This window comes from Aquarana catesbeiana, linkage group LG04 (assembly GCF_042186555.1).
Source record: "Aquarana catesbeiana isolate 2022-GZ linkage group LG04, ASM4218655v1, whole genome shotgun sequence".
In the NCBI taxonomy this organism is placed as follows: domain Eukaryota; kingdom Metazoa; phylum Chordata; class Amphibia; order Anura; family Ranidae; genus Aquarana; species Aquarana catesbeiana.
This window is the reverse complement of record NC_133327.1, coordinates 135,942,624-135,966,695: the sequence shown is the minus strand read 5'-3', so window position 1 is coordinate 135,966,695 and position 24,072 is coordinate 135,942,624. Positions and strand designations below refer to the sequence as shown.

Below are 24,072 nucleotides of genomic sequence, written 5' to 3'. Positions count from 1 at the left end.
AAACATGTGGTGTAAGCGACTAGGTGTTAAATACCACCTGGTCAGGATCTTGAAGTTTGTCTCCTGTATCTTAGTGCATATGGAGGATTTAAGAGAGAGGACTAATATATTTTGTTTCTGGACTGACGTGAAGGTACACTGAAGGTCTTTTTCCCATTTTGTAATACATGGTAGATCAGGTGTTTGTAAAGGGGTGTTCAAAAGGGCGTATGTCTGGGATAGTAACTGATTGATCGGTTCCGTGTCTGAGCATATATCTTCAAATGTCGTCAGTGGTCTAGTGTAGGATTGTGGGTTTGGAATTGTTTGAAGGAAATGGTGTATTTTGGCTGCGTTCCAAAATGTGAGTTTGAAAGGGCCGTTTGGGTCTATTAATTCTTTCATAGTTGGCCATCTGTCTTGCATCGCAAACCGTGAAGCTCTGGTGTATCCAGAGTCTCTCAGTACCTGGAACTGTCCAGAAGACATTCCCGGGGGGAATTTTGGGTTTCCCAGTATCGGGGTCATGGGGGATTCTGTGGTCGATACTGATGTTTGTAGAGTGGGATGGAGACATTGCCGAATGGTGTTGCCTATAAAGGGGTGTGATTTCAATTCTAGTGGAAATGATTCGTAGCACCATAAAGCTGATTCTAGTGGTATGTCTGTTTGCTGTTGTTCAATTTGTGTCCATAGTTTATGGTTTTTGTTCCTAATCCAGTCTATTACTCTACTTAAATGTGTTGCGAAATAGTATCTCCGGATGTCCGGGAGTGCTATCCCCCCATGTTGTTTTGGTCTGGATAATTGTATTCTGGGAATGCGTGGTTTCTTATTAGCCCAGACAAAACGAGTGAAAAGAGTCTGGACGCGTCTGAAGTAAATAGGGGGTATTTTGATTGGCAGGGCTTGAAACAGGTACAGAAACTTGGGCAGTATACACATTTTAATTAGATTGCACCTCCCAAACCAGGAGTGCAGACCCCTATTCCACTCTTCCAACAGAAGTCTGACTCTCGTTAATAAGGGGGGGAAGTTACTGTCGTATATCAGTGCCGGGTCTGGGGGTATTTTCGTACCCAAATAAGTCAGGGCAGAAGTAGTCCACTTGAACCTAAAGTTCGATTGTAATTTTGTAAGGTCGGTGGTTGGTATAGATATACCCATGGCTTCTGATTTTGAGAAATTAATTTTTAAATTTGACACTTTCCCATACGTTTCAAATTCTTTTAGTAGGTTGGGTAGTGATACTATTGGATCTGTTAGTGAGAAAAGTAAATCATCTGCATACGCAGATACTTTATGTTGCAGGGGTCCTACTGATATTCCGTGTATGTTGGGATTCAGCCTAATGTTGGAAAGAAATGGCTCGAGAGAGAGTGCAAATAAGAGAGGGGACAGGGGGCATCCCTGTCTTGTCCCGTTTGTGATTGTAAGGGAGTCCGAAAGAATACCGTTCGTTTTCACTCGTGCTGTGGGATTAGAGTAAATACCCGCTATCCGGTTGAGCATCACCTCCCCTAAGCCTATGTGTCGGAGTACTGCATTCATAAAAGGCCAACTGACACGGTCGAAGGCCTTTTCTGCGTCTGTATTAATAAGGACACAAGGGGTCTTCTTGGATCTAGATATATATAGCAGATTCAGCACTTTCGTAGTACTGTCTCTAGCTTCCCTGGAGGGTATAAAACCGACCTGGTCCAGGTGAATAAGATTTTGGAGGTGCTGCGCCAACCTGACAGCAAGAACTTTAGTAAAGATCTTGAGGTCTAGATTCAATAAAGATATGGGCCTATAGCTCCCGCAAGCTGTCGGATCCTTACCTTCTTTGTGGATTAACGAAATGTGGGCTCCTAAAGTATCCCTTGCGAAGACTGCCCCCGTTCCAATTTTGTTATATAATGTGGCTAATCTGGATCCCAAAATAGGTAAAAAGATTTTGTAATATTGTAATGTATAGCCGTCTGGGCCTGGGGCTTTATTTGGTTTCATTGTCTTTATGGCATTCTGTATTTCTGTTATGGTTATGGGCGATTCTAATTCTTCACTTAGCTCTCGAGCAAGAGTTGGCATTTGGGAGGAACTAATGTATTCTTCAATCATTGCATTGGGGGGGGTTCCCTGTGATAGATTGTACAATTTAGAATAGAACTGCCGGAATTCCTCAGATATATGTGTAGGTAGGGATGCTTTTTTACCGTCTGATGTGGTAATGTGGGGGATATATGTCGACTGGTTATGGCTTCTGATCGTGTTAGCTAAAAGTTTTCCACATTTATCCCCAAATTCGTAATTTTTTGTTCGGCCGCTCTGTAGGGCCGCCTTTGCTCTGTATTGTAGGATGTCTGTGATTTGTAGTCTAATGGTCGATAACTGTGTTTCTGACGCTTGAGTCGGGGCATGTTTGTGTCTGGCTTCTAAAGTGGCCAGTTCCTGCAGGAGTTGGGAGAGAATTTTATTCTTTTCCTTTTTAATGCGGGCTCCATGCGAGATAAGGGTACCTCTCAGAACTACCTTATGTGCTTCCCACAGTATCCCTGGGTCACAGTCTATTTGGTCATTCTCTTGAAAATACTGATTTAGAGTTTTAGTCACATCTGCTAGTACTTCTGGTATTTGTAGTAGGCTTTCGTTAAGTCGCCAGAAGCGATGTCTGGGCGAGTGAGTATCTGATAGGCGGTAACTCAGAAATATTGGTGCATGATCTGACCATGTCCTGTTGCCAATTGATGTTTGTTCAACAGCATGGAGTTGTGAGTGAGGAATCATGAAGTAGTCTATTCTGGTATAGACTTGATGTATGTGGGAATAGAAGGAGAAGTCCTTCTCTCCTGTGTGTTGTAATCGCCATATGTCTATCAGTTGTGAGTTATGGAACGTTTTAGCTATCCTTTTAAGTTGGTTTGGTGGTACTGATGTTGTGCCTGATGACGTGTCCATGGAGGGGATCAAGGGGGTGTTAAAGTCTCCTCCCAGAATCAAGTGTCCGTCTTTAAAGTCTTGTAGTTTCACTAGTGTTTCTTGTAGGAATGTGGCTTGTTGTGCATTGGGGGCATATAGGGTTGCCAGTGTTACCCGTATAGTTCCGATTGTGCCCTTAAGGAAGATGTATCTGCCTGTCGGGTCTATCAAGGAACTCTGGAGTTGCCATGGGATCTTATTTGAAATGAGGATGGAGACACCTTTAGATTTGGAGTCTGGGTTCATGGAGTGGAAAGCAGTCGGGAAGTGTCTATTTTGTAGGTATGGCAGTCTGTTGGTCTTGAAATGTGTCTCTTGGAGGAAGGCTATGTCTGTACGGTTTCGTTGTAGGTCGTTTAGTAACATGCGTCTCTTCTCGGGTATGTTAAGTCCTTTTACATTAAGGGACATCACATTAATCTTGCTTACAGCCATATTGCGTTGGGCTGGGGGAGGAGGGAGAGGAGGTGGGGAGGGAGGGTAGGGATGAAGTTAGGGGAGGAAGGGGAAGGTAAGTATAGAGAATAGAAGAGGAGAGTTAGAAAAAAAAAAAAAAAAAAAAAAAAAAAAAAAAAAAAAAAGGGGAGTAACCAAAGGGTTTACTAAACACAGACAGGGCCTAGTGTCCTGTCTATAGTCTTTCCCCCTAGATTAGGGGGTGTTTTTTCTTTTTTTTTGTTTTCCTTCTTTTTTTCCTGCATATAACTGCCAGGGGACACAAATTTTGCCCCCCGCAGATATATGCTGGCCTAGTTGGAGGCGAGGTAAAACAAGGCCCAGAGAACTGAGCTTCCCGTCCATCCCCCCGCCCCACCACGTCCATCAAAGTTGAACCTGAAAAAAGCTATGCATTTCGTTTGATCATTAATTCTCTAAAGTTCTATAATATCAACCAGTTAACCCTCGTGGTTGATTTTTTGTAATGTAACTGAATATAAACAAAGTTAAAGCCTCAAGTAAACTTAAACCTGTATGCAACTTAACCTGGGTTAAATTCTCTCTACATCATCTAATGACATTTACCTTATATCTTTTCCTGTTGGTTTTGTCTGAAATATCTAACCCAATCAAACCTTTCTATGCATAAATATGTATATCATCCTAAAGAATGAATGTCCAGCGTGAGGTCTCATTCTATGGCTACCGGTTGGGCATCTCATCACTCCACCAAAGAGGAGCTGAAATGCTCTCACACTGAACCATCTCAACCCGGTTCTGTAAGCCATCATATCACCTGTGTTTGGGTAGGAACAAGTGTGCAAGGATATCTCATGGCTGCTTCTTTTCCAATAATGAGTCCGGGGCAGCAAACCGAAGTTCTTTGTAGGCCTTCAGGGTGGCTGCAGGTAGTCCCGTAGGTTCAGGTACGTCTTTAGATAGGCAAAGTGAACATCCTTGCTTGCCAATGATGTAGCTTCACAGATTGGGGTAACAGTTCCTGGGTCATGTGGTTTTCATTGAATGTGTCCAGTTTAGGGGCATAGTCTCCATTTCACACTGTGAGTCACTTTACAAGCCGCTCAGAAAATGGACTCCTCTGAGTGTCCCACAAGATCTGTAGATCCTGGGCGGATTAGTGCTCCTTTTAGGAAAGGTTTAACCCATACTTTCCAAACTTGAAAAGAACAAGGAACTCAGTCATAGTTACTTTGACCAGGAAGAAAAAGAAAAAAGTTAACGGAGATGAAATTTCTAACCTTTACAAGGGGTGTTCACGTTTCATGACTCGCGTGTGTCTTCTTGGGAAGAGGCCCTGGATTGACGGCGATTTCTTTGCCGTCTTGGCTGGAAGTTCTGTCCCATGTTAGGTGCAGGTAGCCGTCTAGGTGGTCCTGGTAGAGGACCCAGCCAGTCTGGCACAGCGATTGGATCTGCATCCAGGAAGGTGAATAAGGCTGGTAGTGCGTCTGGTTTGCGGAGAGTGAAAGACCTCTGATTTTTTCTGAATGTGGCAGACAGAGGGTATCCCCATCTATATGTCGCCCCTTTACGCCTAGCTAAGTCCAGGAGGGGTTTCATTATCGCACGTCTTTGTAAAGTTGCACGCGAGATGTCCGGGAGAATTTTGACTGTAGCCCCATCTAGCTCCGGATCCTCCGCCTCCCAGGCCTTCCGCAGGATCTGCTCTTTATGAATATAGTGGTGGACCCTACAGATCACATCTCTGGGTCTCAGGGGGTCAGTGGGTTTCGGGCCTAGGGCCCTATGGATCCTGTCTATTTCAATGCGGTCAGGTAGGTCAATCCCTGGGAGGCTGCGGAAGATGGCCACAGCTGTGTCCATCAAATCCTCCGGCCCCGTAGCTTCTGGTAGACCCCGGAGTCGCAGGTTGTTCCTGCGACTTCGGTCCTCAATTTCCTCCAATCTCAGTGCTTGTTCTTGTAGTGTCTCTGTTTGCGTCTCCTGTTTGCTTTCTATGGCTGACATGCGGCGTTCCAATGTTACCAGAGAACTCTCCCCTGCCTCTATTCTGGAGTTTAATGCGCACACCTCAGCTTTTACAGTTTGCATTTCTTTCTTATGTGATGCTTCTACTGTTGCTATAAGGGCTGTAATGTCAGCTTTAGTGGGTAGTGCTAGCAATATGGAGCGCAGCTCCTCATCTCCTCTGGGGATTTGAAAAATAGGTTGAGATGACTCACCGAGGCCAAAACGGAGATCCGGAGGGAGGCCCTCATAACTGCTTGTTTGTGAGTCTCTTTGCGGTGACACAGATCCCCTCGCTGCCTGTTCCTCTGCACTGTCTACTCGTGGCGCCGCCATCTTGGGTTCCGGCGAGCCGAGCAGGGAGAGTTGAAATCTCCTCCTTAGTTCGCTGGGAGAGGGCTGCTGTGGGGTTATTTTAGGCTGTTTACCGCTCCTCTTCCCGGTTCTCTTTCTAGATGCTTGCATAGCTTGCAGAAAACGGCTGGATTAACTGCGGTGAGGGGAGACGGCCGGGAGCTCACACAACTCACGTCTCTACTCGGCCATGTCCAAGCCACGCCCCCTACATTTACTTTTTAAAGGAGACAATTCCCAAGAAACTTAAAAAATTCCTTGGAAATCTCCATTTACCTTTCCCACCACAGGGTTTTCTGTGGTAAAATCAACAGACCCAATCTTCACCCCTCACAGTGGGTTCCGTTTAAAAAAAACCTTCAGGAACCGGGCCCCCTTTTTATCGGGGGATCCACACTCCTGAACCCGAAAAACACCCCGCCAGAAAAAACTTAAGGCTGATAAAACCAAAAGCACTGGATCCCGGGGTCTAGCTCTCTAGAAAGAGAAGCGTTACCGGCTAAACCTATTTTTTTCCAGCACAAGGCCCGGGTACCATTCAATTCAATGGATCAGGCTGCATAGCTAGCCCCAGCAAGGATTGCTCCAATGGGGCACAGCACATCTTTACTCGTGACCAACAGAGGTACTCCCAGTAGTCGGAGGGGTTATATAGGGAGTGGACTTCCTGTCTTAGGGTGTGCCAGTGTCCATCACCTGAAGGTGGCCTATAACCCACATAGTAATTAGTATGGCTCTGTGTCTTGTGATGTACGATTAAGAAATTACAATGGTCACGCCACATCTCTGATCGGACCAGTAGTGATCCGAATAGTACAATCCTGATATTTTTTCTCACATTTGCTTTATTTCTAGAAATCTTCTGGATATTTTGGTCTGTCCCATTTTAGCTGCCCTCCTAGATGCCAGATTACTACATCTTCAAGTGTAAACTTTGTGGGTACATTTCTTCTTGTCAGCTGGAAATGTACAAAGTAGTGTCAACCATATACAGCACTGTAAGCAGACAATCACCTTCCCGTTTTTGTTAGTATTATCACCTACGAGGGTTCACGGTTTCTGTCTGCATTATTACCTGTGGAACATAATAAGAATTCCAGCCACTCCCTACTATAAATGGCTTTACATTTCATGCGTCACACTGCAGAGTTACGGATCACAACCTTTGTAATAGCCTTGCTAACTGATTGCTATTTCAAGTATGTATATTAGTGTTTGTTTATGTGTGTTTATTCTGGACTAGATACAGATAGCTTCAGTTTTACTGAATGATGTTGGGAAACTGCTAGCAAAATTGTATTGACTGGACTCACTGTTTGTCTTTCGTTAAGCATTCCTCGCCATGGTCTATAAACAGATTTAGGTCGTAGAGCATGGGGATATGGAAGATCATAATGAATCTGTTTTCTTTATGCCTCCAACATCCATTTGATAACAATAAACAACAGGTTAAATTAGTCAGTAAATTGCTGACATATACCAAAATGTGTGATTAAGGTTACAACAGAACAGTGTTTATTTCGCCAAACATGCAATTTCAAACACTTTAATTCAACTGGGAATATGTTAAAAATTGATGCCTGAAACCAGTCAATCTACTATTCACGAGTTTGGTTGTCCACCCAAATTTTAGGGCTATAAATCGACAGCTTTAATACAGGTTATTTGAAAAATCAATTCAAACCAGACAAAATTATAACAATTCAGTTAAAAGCAATTTTCCACTGGGTTAGATCGATGCTACTTCAATCCCATCTCTTTGCAGTCGATCACGATAATTAATTTCTACATTTGATAACTCAAGATTTATATTCCATCTTGATCGAAAGTGATTGGAATGGCAGGACAGTTGTCATATTTATGGTCATTTTAAAGGCTTAGTAGACATCCATTGTTTTCCAGTAGATTCCTATTTACAGTACTTTGGTAATGCAGTGTAGGTAATAGGTCTAAAGCTGCAGTTAACCTGCTTTGCATTTCTTTAAATGCAGCAGATTATACAGAGGCCTTCAAAGCAGAAGTTTGGGATTTGTCAAAAAAACAAACAAATACTCACCCCTAGGCTACAGCTATCCCACATCAGCTCTAAACCAGAGAACTGAGTGATCACATAACCGTTGATCACTCCGATCTTGGTCTGTTTAGAGTGGAGAGCCAAGACTGGTCCACACAACAATGGAAAACACCAATGTGTGTGAGTGAAGGCCAGTTAAGAGGATGCAGGCATCTAAAGAGATTTAACTGGCAGGGCATCAGGTGCACAAGATGAATTTTAGAACCACTCACCAATCCAGCTCTGTGCCTTCTATTTAAAGTAATCTCTTGTTAAGATAAATATGGAGGCTTCCATTACTGGCCCTCTATAATTTCTAATTGTCTTCCTGTTATGATGACCTCTGTCTTAAGCATAGTGGCTAAGTGGTTGCCCTTTAGCCTAGTAACCCTAGTTACTGGTTTGCCTGTGTGGGTTTCCTCCGGGTACTCTGGTTTCCTCCCACATTGCAAAGACACGCTGGTAGGATAATTGGTTCTTGTATACATTTCCCCTAGTATGTGTATGTATGAATGTGAGTCAGGACCTTAGATTGTAAGCTTCTTGAGAGCAGGGACTAATGTGAATGTACAATATACATGTAAAGCACTGTGTAAATTGATGGTGCTAATAAATAAATAAATAGGTTCTTCTATGCAAACTTTCACTCAAATAGTGATGGCAGCCCCTATGCTTCTCAGTAAAGGTGAATGTTGAATTTATATATTTGCATGAAATAGACCATTAGACATAATAATGACCATGTACTTGGCATGGTGCTTATGGCAAAGTGTTCAGTACAGCAGGTATTCTGGTAGGTGTGTATTGAAAACCTGTTGAAAAGTTACTGCCACAACATAAAAGGTACAGTACATATGACTCACAAACAACCACTTGGAGGCCACTTATGTAAAAGGTCTCTGCTTTTCAGTGCAAGTTTAAAGTAATTGGTTGGTTTCAAAATTCACAATAATAATGTGACTGATGTATCTGTTTACTTGACAGAATATCTTAACTAAAGTCGAGGAGGGCTCAGAGCGAGAGGCATCAGCACTTCAAGCACACCGCGAACTGGAGAAAGTAAGAGTCACTTGGATATAAACCATATGAAAAATGGAGCTAAGAAACATTAGGGAAAAAAACTGAAGTTAGTGTTTGTAAATGCATCACACTAAATTCCCGAGAAATAAACTGTGACTCATTCCATAAAAATGACCCATACTGCTGTAAGAGATGTATAAATAGTACAGTACACATATGAAAGGATGGAGAGTTTTCTAAGCCCAAATCAATGTGGCACTGAATGTTAATGTAACAATGGGAAACTGATTTAGGCATCTGAGTAATATCCTGCATTACGTATTCTGAAATGGAAATTTTTATATGTTTTTTTTTTCCCTACCCCTTCTTTACATTTAGAACACAGGTAACTTTTCTGTTTAAAAAATGTTGGAGAAGACCGGAAGAAATGTAGTGATTACCTAATATGGCCAGTTTGATTGCATGTTATATTTCCCAGATAATAAAAGAAGAAACCCGATTGTTCACTATGGGCAACAAATTGTTCAAGATATTCTACCCCTACCGATGACATGTATTTAATTATTAATAACATCTACCATATGTGCAAATGGCTTACAGAATAAAAGAATACCTAAGAAGTGTTTTTTTTTAAACACTTGTCGGTGTTCATTTTAATGCCACCAGGGGACAAAGATAACTGAACCAATTTTATAGACTGGAAATGCAGGGGCATAGCCACCTCTGTCTCCTGATTTATTTCTACCACTGGCCTAAGGAAGCAAATTACAAGGTGTATATGTTGTATACTGGGACACTGGTCAAGCTACAATTTTATTTCAGCCTATGGTAATGAACCATCAGAGGGCTGAAATCTAGGGCATAGCTATAAAGTAATGGGAAACCAAGCAGAAAAAGGGACCAAGTGATATATATATATATATATATATATATATTGTATGTATGTATTTTTAAATCTTTTTAAACTGTGTTGTGTCCTTTTTTTAAAAAAAAAATTATTTATTTCTAATGCACAGTATAGTTGCATACAGTAGTAGCCGCCATTGACATAGCTTTGTTTATAAACAAAGCCATGTGAACTCTTTTGTCATAGCTGACATGATTATGACATGATTTCAAACTATGCTAATTGTTTTTTGGTCATTGCTGGAGACCTGGACCTGCCAGTGATAGCCAGGTTTCACAGTAATGCATGCTTCTAGCTTCCAGCGTTGCTCTGCTCGGATCCCACACCACCATCCTTTCTTGGGATGTCATCAGGAGGCTCCTGGATTTTCATGGGTTCAGGCACTGCGTCCCGATGATGCATCGCTAGGCCCGCCCTCTCCTTCTTTAGAGCCCTTTCACGCTGGGGCGGTTTGCAGGCGCTATTGCGCTAATAATAGCGCCTACAAACCGATCCGAAAGTGCCGCTGCCTTAATTCCAGTGTGAAAGCCCCGAGGGCTTTCACACCGGAGCGGTGCGCTAGCAGGACGGGAAAAAAAGTCCTGCTAGGAGCATCTTCGGAGCAGTGAAGGAGCGGAATGTATACCGCTCCTTCACCGCTCCTGCCCATTGAAATCAATGGGACGCTTTGCGGTGGTATTTAACCCTTTCTCGGCCGCTAGCGGGGCGGTTTTAGTAGCGGCATTTTACCGCCGACGCCGCCCCTGCCTCAGTGTGAAAGGGACCTTAGTGAATGGAATGACTGTAGTGCTCCTGGTGCTTCCTGGGATATGCACATCACATATCCCAGGAGGCACAGGGGGCACTGACACCATTTGCCTAGGCAATTTGGGAGGGCAGGGGGCAGAACCAAGACTGCTAAATAAAATTAGAAAAAAGTGCGATATTTGTGTAGAGTAGGGGTGGCATGGAGAGGGGCAAAGTTACTTTTAAGGGTGAAGATCTGCATTAAGCATGCTTTGCTGGATGTATTTAACTCCTCTGAGGTCTTTTGTAGTATATACGTATAAAATGTAATGGGCTTGCCTGTAGTGGCCAGTTCGGTGTTTGACGTCACCTTCATTATTTGTAATTTGATTGGTTAATGTAGTCTATACCACAACTTCCCATAAACAATACCCCCTAAATGTATTATATGCATATGTCTCGTATCTCATTGGCTGTCTCCTCTGGCCTGTTTAGCTTGTACGAGCCTGTAATGATGGGGTCAGGAAGATGAGTCGTACAGAGCAGCTTATCAGCATAGAGAAGACACTTGAATTTAAGATCAAGGTATGGAATCTCTCCTCTTCATTGGTGGGAAAATATGAACTCAAGGGTGTAATATGTAGGGTAAATTCTGTAAGTGAAAAATATTTGAAAATATTACTGTTTCGCTACTGTCTGTTGATTTGGATGAAAAACACCAGGCTGTTTGTCCCTAGCTGGCTCTTCCTGCTCATAGTGCTGGATGAGCTCTCCATTGACACCAACAAGAATATCTTTCCACACGTTCTGCACAGGTAGAGCAAGATGTTGACTGAGGTGCTCACAAGATATTTAAATTTGAGTGTTGCCCACAACGGGGGTATGTAATCACCTAATTCTCTACTACCAAAAATCTTGGTCATACACTGGTCAAATTTCGGACAGTTCTTGGGGTGTTGGACAAAATTTGCTTGTAGCCTTCTCTATTGCCATTCACCCGACATTCCTCATTTGAAAACTCAAAGGAGCCAGGCAGAAAATTGTTGCCCAAACAATGGCTGCATCCAGTCAGGTGCAGCCACTGTTCATGTACAGTATCTCACAAAAGTGAGTACACTCCTCACATTTTTGTAAATATTTTATTATATCTTTTCATGTGACAACACTGAAGAAATGACACTTTGCTACAATGTAAAGTGGTGAGTGTACAGCTTGTATAACTGTCCCCTCAAAATAACTCAACACACAGCCATTAATGTCTAAACCGCTGGCAACAAAAGTGAGTCCAGTTAGCCATTTTCCCTCCCGGGTGTCATGTGACTTGTTAATGTTACAAGGTCTCAGGTGTGACTGGGGAGCAGGTGTGTTAAATTTGGTGTTATCCTTCTCTCATACTGGTCACTGGAAGTTCAATATGGCACCTCATGTCAAAGAACTCTCTGGGGATCTGAAAAAAAGAATTGTTGCTCTACATAAAGATGGCCTAGGCTATAAAAAGATTGCCAAGACTGAGCTGCAGCACGGTGGCCAAGACCATACAGCGGTTTAACATGACAGGTTCCACTCAGAACACGCCTCGCCATGGTCAACCAAAGAAGTTGAGTGCACATGCTCAGCATCATATCCAAAGGTTGTCTTTGGGAAATAGACGTGCTAAAGATGATGCATAAGAAAGCCTGCAAACAGTTTGCTGAAGACAAGCAGACTAAGGACATGGATTACTGGAACCATGTCCTGTGGTCTGATTAGACCAAGATAAACTTATTTGGTTCAGATGGTGTTAAGCGTGCAAAGCGTACAAAGACAAGTGTGTCTTGCCTACAGTCAAGCATGGTGGTGGGGAGAGTCATGGTCTGGGGCTGCATGAGTGCTTCCGGGACTGGGGAGCTACATTTCATTGAGGGAACCATGAATGCCAACATATACTGTGATTACTAAAGCAGAGCATGACCCCCTCCCTTCAGAGACTGGGCCGCAGGGCAGTATTCCAACATGAAAACAACCCCAAACACACCTCCAAGATGACCACTGCCTTGCTAAAGACCTGAGGGTAAAGGTGATGGACTGGCCAAGCATGTCTCCAGACCTAAACCCTATTGAACATCTGTGGGGCATCCTCAAACGGAAGGTGGAGGAGCGCAAGGTCTCTAACATCCACCAGCTCTGTGATGTCGTCATGAACGAGTGGAAGAGGACTCCAGTGGCAACCTGTAAAGCTCTGGTGAACTCCATGCCCAAGAGGGTTAAGGCAGTGATGGAAAATAATGGTGGCCACACAAAATATTGATACTTTGGGCCCAATTTGGACATTTTGTTGCCAGCGGTTTAGACATTAATGGTTGTGTGTTGACTTATTTTGAGGGGACAGCAAATTTACACTGTTATACAAGCTGTACACTCACTACTTTACATTGTAGCAAAGTGTAATTTCTTCAGGGTTGTCACATGAAAAGATATAATTACATATTTACAAAAATGTGAGGGGTGTACTTACTTTTGTGAGATACTGTATTTTGACAGTTGACAGGGCCAACTGTCAAAATACAATTGCCACAAAGCATTTTATAGCATGGATGGAGTTAGATTTGCAGACTGAACAAAAAAAAAAATCTATAAGTATGTGACCAGCTTTAGATGCAGCTAAAGCTGTACACAAAATTCAAAGTTGAACTACAAGGACTGCTGAAGATAAACAGGTTCTCCCTAATAGTACAGAGGCTGCTGGTCACCCAAGCACAGTCCCACACATACCGACAATTAAAGTGATTGTAAAGTCTAGTTTTTTTTCTTAAAAATAACACACATGTTATACTTACCTGCTCTGTGCAGTGGTTTTGCACAGAGCAGCCCAGATCCTCCTCTTCTCGGGTCCCTCTGCGGCTCTCCTGGCCCTTCCTTCCTCATAAGTGCCCCCACAGCACACAGCTTTCTATGGGGGCACCCGAGCCGCAGCTATGTGTGTTCAGACACGGAGCCCAGGTTAGGCCCCACCCCCTCTCCTCATTGGCTTACTAACTTTGATTGACAGCAGAGGGAGCCAAAGGCGCTTCACTGCTGTCTCAGCCAATGAGGAGGAGAGTCCCAGGCAGCCGAGTCTCTTGTGCAACATCGCTGGATAGAGATGAGCTCAGGTAAGCATTAAGGGGGGCTGAGGGGGGCTGCTGCACACAGAAGGTTTTTTTCTTAATGCATAGAATGCATCAAGATAAAAAAAAAACTTCTGCCTTTACAGCCACTTTAGAACTCCATCTAGGGCGGGGTTTCTTAACCAGGGTTCCATGAACCCTAGGGTTCCTCCAACAATAGGCAATTTCTACCTCTCAAATAAGTTCCAACTAGCACCACTGATTTTTTTAGCTGTAAGAGGGTAATTCTTCCCAATGACCACAAGTGTAAGGAGCATTCCTCCCACTGACCATCACACTAATGTATCACAAGTTGTAGATATAGTAATTTTTAGCAGGGGTTCCCTGAAACAGGAATCTTATTTCAAGGGTTCCTCTTTGTTGAAAAGGTTGAGAATGCCTGATCTAGGGGATGTCTTTCTAGGGTTATTGTTGAAGAAATTTAACAGGAAAGGGGTTTAGGGTTACAGGATTCTCCAAAATGATCAGTAATCACAGCAGTTAGACGAACTTTACTCTAATCTTCCCAAGAGCAGCTTTTCTGAGGGTAGCAGGGTATGGCTAAGATGTCGACTTCCCTGCAACAGCAGTCCATGAAGCAACCTCTGGCAACTGGTTCTCCTCTAGAACATGCGTAATTATCAGTCCCAGTGAAGTCTTTTTACTCACAGCATCCCAGGAGCTGTCAGCTACCCAGCATCCTCAGGCAAATCCTCTGTGAAAGAAATAAGGATCACTCTTTCAGTCCAGGACTCAGAGACAGTGCCCTTCAGCAAGGGTACTTCTTTGACAATTCTTTTCAGGCCCTCAGCCCCACAATCATTAAGGCTCATGGCGTAATCTCCTGACTCCTAGACTGACCCAGCATTTAACTTTGAAGAACAGAAAGCTCTACTGCAAGGGTATTATTTATTAGTTATAACCCCTATTAGTTTTGTTGACCTCTGTGTCTCATTGAGCGTTCACTTGACTTCCTGGTCCATAGCCAAAACCAGAATTGAGAGGAAATCCCTCCAAATGAGGGAATCCCTTGTTGTCACCTGGTCATCATTGGAAGATTTTCCCTCTATTCCTGTTCTTGTGACAACTCAAAATGTGTGATTTTCTTTCACTCTCACTCACCTGACAGGTGTTCTAATCCTTCTCCACTTTATGCAAACCTAAAAAAAAATGTTTTGCCTTTAATTATACTTTAAGAAGTCTATATCTCACCAGAACACTTTAACCGATAAAATGTTAAAGGATCATTAAAGATTTTCACATACCACGGTCAATCAGTTAAACAACCTCAGCAATAAAGAAGGTGTGTGTGTGAGATATATGATTCTTGGCACTGATTAACTTTCTCTAACCTTGGTACATCTATTGCTACACATGGTGTCACTTATGAGAAAAAAACAAAACATTTATCTCTTCTACTTGTTTGTGTGGGATATTTCCAGGATAGGGGAAGCGGGTGGATTGTAGGACCTAAAATGATTGCATTATACAGCACACTCATCTGAACCCTATACATTTGTTCCATGGTTTTTCCCTCTGTTAATTCTTCTTCCCTTTTTCTGACAGTCTGTACCCATCATCTCTCACTCACGATGGCTATTAAAGCAGGGTGAGCTACAACAAATGTCAGGACCGCGCACATCCCGCACCCTCCGCACGAAGAAACTCTTCCGCCCAGTTTATCTCTTCCTCTTCAACGATTTGCTCCTCATCTGCAAACGTCAGCCTGGGTGAGTGGCATATGAAACAATCAGCTCCAAGCTATTGGTATTATCTAGGAAAGCATGGGGAGGACAGTTTATGTGCTTAATATTATTCGTTCCCATCACTGAAGCCCTGCCCACCCATATTGGGCCTTGAAATGGTTGCCGCTGAACACAGAATCATGTGACAGGCTGCAGTCCCAACCAAAAGCACTAATAAACCTGATGAACTGGGCTGTCAGGGATCATGTAATGCTCAGATTAGCATTTGGCGATCCCTGTTTTAGGCCTCATTTATACAGGTATACTTATCTGTACACTCATGTGAAGGGCTATCTTTACCCGCATGCAATGCACAGGTGCTCCATTCATCCTCATGCAGGCAGCCCCATTCATGTCTGTTGCGATGAAGTGGCTGCACAGACACAGCTTCTGGTCCCGATTTGACAGCAGTGCGGGTGCGCATTCCCGGATGCAGACAGTGTGCGTACGCGGACATGCAGGCTCATAGCTATCAAATTGGGACCAGCAGCAGACGCTGCATCACAATAGACAGGAAGGGGACTGCCTTCACACAGGTGTATGGATAGGGACATATTTGGAGGTTTTGTCTATTATGCTTCACACAAAGCTGAACTCCAGGCAGATATTAAACAACCATATTTAAGTATATCTAAAGCATTTTTTTTCATTGAGATTGATTAGGGGAGGGTTAACACTGCTGCATTTTTTTTTTTTTGCCAGAGAAGATTTTCCTTTACTTCCTGCCCTGTAGACTCAAAAGGAAGTGAGAGGATATCTTTTCAATGTGGGGAAAATCCTTTTAGACAGTTGTCATGTAAACAAGTATCTCAATTGGAAGATTTATAAGATGAAACAATCAGCGCCACAAGTAAAAAATATTGTGATGTTTAAATAAGATAACCTAATAATAAACGTGCACAGCTGCTAAACATTCCAAGTGGTACACCACACTAATTTCAAAATGGATAGTAAATAAATAAATGTAGTGCTATGTGTAAAATTATAAACATAAAGTGCAAATCTCTAAAATAAATAAATCCTACATATAAATGAATAGTCCATAAAATGAAAAAATGAAGAAATAAAACATGAAAAACTCTTCTTGTGATCAGTGTATCCACACAATTCCACCACAGTGATTGTTCATCCTCAAAAGGAGTGCACACCACCACCAGTAAAAATGTGCACTCACCTCCCAGATGAGTCAAAACTCAAATGAGGATCTCCCCACGAGCTCTTTGCTCTCACTTTCTCTTCCCAATCAATGGTGGGTAATCCAGATGGCTCTTTTCTTAATGGTAACTCAGCTCATTAATATCCAAAGAAGCGGATCATCTCCCAACTTGGCTCAAGATTCCATGAGTTCAGGACATGTAAATAATAAGTATCCGTATACAAATTTATTCAAAGCCCCCCCACAGACAAGTTGATTCCTCTACTGAGGAAGGCCTGTGATTGGCCGATACGCGTCTAGAAGGGAGGAGCTGATAGTCACGTTCAGCCAAGCACTATATATATGGACATGGTGGTGCTACTCTGGAGGTTTTTATGAGATTTTAAAAGTTTTTATCTTGTAAGTGCAACTTGTCTGTTTGGGGGCTTTGAATAAATTTGAATACGGAGAACATTATGGTCTCTATACTTATTATTTACATGTCCTGAACTCATGGAATCTTGAGCCAAGCTGGGAGGTGATCCGCTTCTTTGGATATTAATGAGCTGAGTTACCATTAAGAAAAGAGCCATCTGGATTACCCACCATTGATTGGGAAGAGAAAGTGAGAGCAAAGAGCTCGTGGGGAGATCCTCATTTGAGTTTTGACTCATCTGGGAGGTGAGCGCACATTTTTACTGGTGGTGGTGTGCACTCCTTTTGAGGACGAACAATCACTGTGGTGGAATTGTGTGGATACACTGATCACAAGTTTTTCATGTTTTATTTCTTCATTTTTTCATTTTATGGACTATTCATTTATATGTAGGATTTATTTATTTTGGAGATTTGCACTTTATATTTATAATTTTACACACAGCGCTACATTTATTTATTTACTATCCAATTGGAAGATTTGCCTCTATTCCTGCTCTATTAATGGTTCTCATTATTTTCAATTACCCTCACCTTCATTCCTAGTGACAATGGTGAGAAATGTCATCCAGGGACATAGCTAGTGATAAATACCCATAGTGGCTGTGTCTCCTCATCATTCTATCCAAATCTAAAAAATGTTTACCTTTATTTATACTTATAAACAAATATATAAAAAATAATATAGCTGCCTTAAAGTTCACCTTTACAAAAAATAGACAAATAAATGCACATTTTTTTGCAGGTAAAAAAAAATGTACAAAACAAATTAAACATAAAAGGACAGCGCTAATTCATCATATCATAAATCATTATATAATAAAAATTCAAAGAAAAGGAAAAAGTCCATATATCCAAAGAAGAGTGTTCAATAATGTGAAATAGGTCATCTTTACGTTTCCATGCTCCACCAACACTCGTGTGAGAAGAAAAAAACTCACCAAATAGCAAAATAGCTGGATAGAAAATTGCATGGGATTCAATATTCATAGAAAGATGGGCAACATAAGAGAGAGATGATCAGTAGCTTAATTGTCATCTGCTGGATCTTTCAATTCCTCTGCAGAAAAACGCTAAAAAAAAAAACAGAGTATATAACATAGCGCAATATAGCCTGTGCATGTTTAACGAAAAAGTATATAATGCGCTTACGTTTGATGGTGCTATAGGCTAGCACTGTCATGTACAGCTCAATAGCAAGGAAAAGATGCCGTTCCTCCGACTCTCGGTGTGCATTCCAACACTCCAGAGACTGGAGCCAGGCGTACCAGAAGTGATGTCAATGCAAAAGAGCGCGCAGTCTCAATGAATTTCGTGGTTTCACGTCTTCAGGAAGCATGCCTATATGTATTTATTATTTTTTTGTTAGGGACCTGTAAAGTATTGCACAAACGATCAACAGATTGTGGGTGTAATGTCACAGTCCTGCAGACTGTCTATGTAGCTGTCTGCTCGTACCTCTGATACGGCCAGGGAGTTACGCTGTGACAGGAAGCATCAATGAACTACCTAGAGCACTCAACAGCCCCCTGGTAGTTCATTGAGAACTACAAGCTTGACAGCCGCAAAGGATGTCGGTACTTGTAGTTTTCCTATTCCCAAAAAACTGTGAATGAGTGATGTGGCCAGGCGGAGCCGCATTTTTTTTTTTTTTTTTAGATTGTGACAGCAAAAGGGGGGAGAAGATCCCCTGTTCGCTGTCAAAACAAGGGGGAGGGGTGCGGGGCCCGGTGCATTTGTAACATATTACATCCTGAACATGGGTGTAACATGTAACATGTTACAAAAGGTGAACATTATCCTTTAATTTATCTATATTCAGCCTCCTGCAATCCACTGTACAAAAGAGGAGAATATTCTGACGTGAGAAGAGAGCATACTGAGCAGAAGGGTAACCTTACTGGTGTGCTGCTGCTAATTAATTGTCCAATCGCCAAGCTGAGATAGGTTTTGATCCAATTGCGCTGCTGCTGGAGGTCTGAAAGTCAAGGATCTGGCTATACTTTATGTAAGGGGTTCTTGGATCACAAAACTGGCTGCAAAGAATTACAGATCCTTTGGAAGTTTTGTATGCATTTTTCTGGTGTGTTTAGCCACTTGCCTGGAGCTCAGCTATAATTTAGAGTCATGCCAGATGTCTCTATAGTACCATATTTTACATTGCTTCCTAGTTTTACAAACAGCTGTTATCAGCTCCCTGATAAGTCCGTTATATTCTTCAGTAAAACATAAGCTGCTATAGAATTTGTAACCTCATCTCATTTATCATCAGGGATCGGTACCAGGTGTTTGACGTTGCAGCACGTGGCCTCCTGCGTGTAGAAGAGTTGGAAGACCAGGGCCAGACCCTCGCCAATGTGTTTATCCTGAGACTGCTGGAGAATGCGCATGAGAGAGAGTTTACATATATGCTAAAGGCTTCATCCCAGTGAGTACAGCCCTTGAAGAAAGACCTACCTGCACTACTTACTATAGTTCACTTCAGCCCCAGAAGATTTGGCTGCTCAATGACCAGGCCATTTTTTGCGATATGGCACTGCGTCTCTTTAACTGACAATTGCACGGTCGTGCGACGTTGTAGCCATACAAAATTGACGTCCTTTTTTTCCCACAAATAGAGCTTTCTTTTAATTTATTTGATCATCTCTGCATTTTTTATTTTATAAAAATAAACTATAAATAAGCTATAAACAAAAAAAGACAGACAATTTTGAAAAAAACACAATATTTTGTACTTTTTGCTATAATAAATATCCCCAATTGTTTTTAAAAAAGCAATTGTTTTCCTCAGTTTAGGCCGATATGTATTCTTCTACATATTTTTGGTAATAAAAATCGCAATAGGCGTATATTGATTGGTTTGCGCAAACGTTATATCATTTACAAAATAGGGGAAAGCATTTTTATTATTATTTTTTTTTTTTTTTACTAGTAATGGCGGTGATCTGCGATTTTTATCGGGACTGCAACATTATGGCAGACAGATCGGACACTTTTGACACATTTTTGGGACCATTGGTATTTATACAGCGATCAGTACTGTAAATATGCACTGATTACTATGTAAATGTCACTGGCAGGGAAGGGGTTAAAACTAGGGGACAATCAAGGGGTTAACTGTGTTACCTAGGGAGTGATTCTAACTGTGGGGGGGATAGGACTGCCTGGGTGAGGAGACCGATCGTTGTTCATACTTAATATGAACAACAGATCACTCTCCTCACCCCTGACAGCATGGAGATCTGTCTGTTTATTTACATTGACAGATCTCCGTTCTGTCTCTGTGTGGAGCGATTGCGGGTGCCCGATGGCACGCGCATCGGCGTCACGCTGCAGGCGTCCCCTAGAGGTAAAAAGGCAAATCGACGTACAGCTACGTCGGTTCACCCAGGGGAGCCAACATGCCGCAGTATAACTGTGGCGGCTGGTCGGGAACTGGTTACCATACATAATTACTATTTGCTTCTAGTTACTAGTGGAATTGTGATCCTACCAGAATTTTTGAGCATTGTAAACAAAAAATGAAGAATAAGGGCACAGAAATCAGATCAATGGCGCTTAGAGTAGCAGAGTTTATATCTGATTACTATAGCTAATGTCCTCCTTCTTTTGCATTGCATAAGGATTCATGAGATGTTTCATGAGAACACCAGGCCTGCCTTCAGTGCTCCTCCTTCCAAAGTATATATGTATAGTATAAGGGCTAAAATACACTTCTATCAATGCCTATTAGACACTATATTGTATTTCCATCTCTCTAATGCATATGTGAGTAGTCTGCCATTGGAGTTGTACAAGTTCTATGTGTACTTACCCTCAATTTCAGTAACAACGTTCGGTGAGTGAAACCATTGTTTACAGTTGTGTGAAATAGATTTTGATGTTGCACTAGTAGGGTCAGAATGAAGGTCCATATTCCATGCACAAAATGTAAAATGGATGTATTTTTCAGGAGTGAAATGAAACGATGGATGACATCATTAGTTCCAAACCGAAGAACAAAATTTGTTTCTGTTACTACTCGAGTTTTTGGTAAGTAATAATACCATCTTTTCTTTGTTGCTTTTTTTTCTCATGCAGAGGGCCCAGTGCAGATAAGTACATTGGTTCATCATAGGTTGCTATTACTGTTGCTTTGTGCATGCTTTCACCTATTGCCCTTGAGGGCGGTTGGCACACAGCCAGTGCCTTCCTTCTTCAAGATTTCACAGTAACCTGCATTGTTACTACAAGGTGTTTTTAGCTGTAGCTCTCTCTTGCTCATGCCCAGTCTTTCATCTTCATATTTTTTTCAAGCTGCCTGTTCAGTGGTTAACTTAATCATTACAGACCCTCCTCTAGAGAACCAAATTCCTGGTCTTTACCTACAAACAATGTTTTTTTTTTTTTTTTTTTTTTTTAATATATTTAGTGAGGTTTTCACAAAAAAAAATGTGTGCCACCCACGCAGGGGTGCCAGAGCAACATTAACACATGAGTAATTATTTCTTGCATGGATGGCACATGGATTAACAAGGTGTGGTTTAAGAAAAGTGCTATTTCAAACAGGCGTGTACAGATCAAAATAACTGCAATAGTAAGCGAGAACAAGCTCTCCAAAGGCTCGTCTTGTTTGGGGTATGAAAAACTCAAGGGAAATATATCTGTGGCAATCAAATAAGGAATCATGATGTAGCCATGGTGGGGTCAGCCAACCACTTAGACCATACTTTGTCGTATTTTGTAGGACAACCCCTATTCACATAGGTATCCTTATAAAATGAAACTTACCAAAGTTTTCCAAAAAGAGATAGAAGGATGAACTTGCTTCTTCCAGTGGAGTGCAATAGCTTTTCTAGCATAGAAAAGTATCAATGTTTAACAGCAACTACTGTGCCTCTACAAAGGGGCGTCAAGTTACAAGATCTTATTTGAGTAGCTAGAGGCCCCATCAGTGGCGGCTGGTGCTCAAAAGTTTTGGGGGGGGCACAAACAAACTGAAAAATACTGAACCCCCCCCATCAATTGCAGCCTCGCTGTGCCCATTAATAGCAGCCATTTGTGCCCATAGAACGCAGCCACTTGTGCCCATCATATGCAGGCACTTGTGCCCATAAAATGCAGCCAACTGTGCCCATCATATGCAGCCAGTTGGGCCCATCAAATGCAGCCACTTGTGCCCCCTCATATGCAGCCATTGTACCCATCATATGCAGCCACTGTGCCCACCAACCTCCCACTCGTGGCTCTGGCCACATCGCCACAGCCCCCCCTGGCACTTACCACTAGGCAGCAGCTCCTCTCAGTGCAGTGAGTGCACCAGAGGGGCGGCGACCTCCGCTCCAGCGTCTCTTCTGCTGAGTCCGCTCCTCTTCCTAAGCGCCAGGCCTCCAATAAGGAGGCCTGGCACTTTGGCCAATCAGCAAACAGATCTGATGCCCAGCCTCCTGATTGGCGGGGGGAGAAGTTAGTGTGAAAATAGAGAAAATTTATTCGCTATCGTCACACAATTGGGTGGGATCAGGGCGCACTCTCTGCGCTCCGAGCCCACCCTATTTTGAAGCCTATTAGAGCCTCTGGCTCTAATCAGGTGCTTCAAAAATTACCACCCTCTCCCGCCCCGCCATAGGAATCCATGTGTCTGGCGTCCTGAAAGGGGAGGGCGGCGTCCGTGCGCCCACAGTGCCCGAGCCACCACTGGGCCCCATGGATACTTTATCTGACCCTTATGGATATGTGCTAGACTATAAAAGAATTCAAGCATATTTTTAATTTAAAAAAAATTATGAATTTTGGTTCTTCAAATGCCACAGTTTCTGGAAGAGAGAAGGCACAGCTATTTTTAGCTTACATTTGAATGAAAAAAATAGGGCATCATAAAGAGAAAATAAACTATTGTTATAAACGCTTTTATGCCACATCAATAGAGAATACCACAAAACTGACATTATATTTTAATGAGTTCTTTATGTTAGCTAGTAAACAAATTCACATTTTATCTTTTGCACCCATCACTGGCTCTGTTGTTAATAAGCCTCTGCTTCGGGAAAACAAAGATCCTAAAGAAATAAGAAACTAAAATCTAAAAACTCTAAAATCAAAATTGTGAAACAAGACAAGTAGAATACATTATACAGCATACTAAATTAAATATCTAATAAACAATGGGGTTGATTTACTAAAGCTGGAGAGTGCAAAATCTGGTGCAGCTGTGCACGGTAGCCAATCTGCTTCTAACTTCAGCTTGTTCAACTAAGCTTTGACAAAAAAAAAAAAACTGGAAGCTGATTGGTTTCTATGCAGAACTGCACCTGAATTTGTCCTCTCTAGTTTTAGTAGATCAACCCCAATATTTGTAGATATTTATTGGAAATGTGTAGGGAACCATTTATGGTGGTATACTTGGATAAACTTGTTCTTCTAAAGCTCAGTGACCTGTGGTTGAGGTGATACTGAAATGCCTGTAGACATTGCACCCCTAGATGTGTGGACAGACACAATTTGCTGTCATACCTGTTTGTGCAGCGAATCCCTTTTTGAGGTGCACCTAGCTTTTCAAAGGCCCTTTAGGGCAGTTATTTAAGTTCTACGGCCAGCTTCTCTTTAGTCCAGGTCAACCAGCTAATGGATCAACATGGCTATCCTCACCATTGTGTGGACTACCATAAATAACTTTATGTTGTGCATTTTAAATCACACTACAGCTATCACTGTCGATCAACTTGACAGCCAGCTCCTGACACCCAATTCCCATAGTGAAGTTTTAATTTGGGTGTGTAACACATGCCACCCAGACTGAAAACTATATCACCAGAGTGACCTAAAGAAAAGTCTATACCTTTGAAAAATGTGCTTATGGCCATATATCACTGGACACCTTTAATCGTGAAATGGCACTTGCCCTACTGACTTCCATGGTGGTCCAGTGGTTTCAGCATTTTAAAGAGTTCTGTCTTCTCCCAATGCTTGCTTGGGTCAGAAGTATTAAGAGAGCAGAGACAGCTGGGTAGCCCACATTTTTAGGAGGCCAGCAATGGAAGCTGGCAAACGTCTTCATCCTCGTTTCCTGGCTTTTCAGTGGTGCTGACACTATACTGATGTGGTGGCCCCCTCTTGTTACGAGCTACCCAGTCAATAGGTTCACTTCTGACAAATACCTTATATTCATATGTGTAATTTATTTATGTGTTGTGTGTTTGCCTCACTTCCTACAGGAAGATCTCACT

At 42.3% G+C, this 24,072-nt stretch overlaps 1 protein-coding gene across 7 annotated transcripts in view; it reads left to right on the top strand.

Moving 5' to 3' along the window:
- The window catches only part of NGEF (neuronal guanine nucleotide exchange factor), a 246,581-nt gene that overhangs the window by 215,315 nt on the left and 7,194 nt on the right, over positions 1-24,072 (top strand). For all 7 annotated transcript variants that reach the window (XM_073625707.1, XM_073625708.1, XM_073625709.1 and 4 more), the window contains 5 exons: positions 8,759-8,833; positions 10,923-11,012; positions 15,119-15,282; positions 19,140-19,295; positions 20,820-20,899. In XM_073625707.1, the coding sequence (XP_073481808.1) occupies positions 8,759-8,833; positions 10,923-11,012; positions 15,119-15,282; positions 19,140-19,295; positions 20,820-20,899 (565 nt within the window). The remainder of the gene's footprint in view (positions 1-8,758; positions 8,834-10,922; positions 11,013-15,118; positions 15,283-19,139; positions 19,296-20,819; positions 20,900-24,072) is intronic.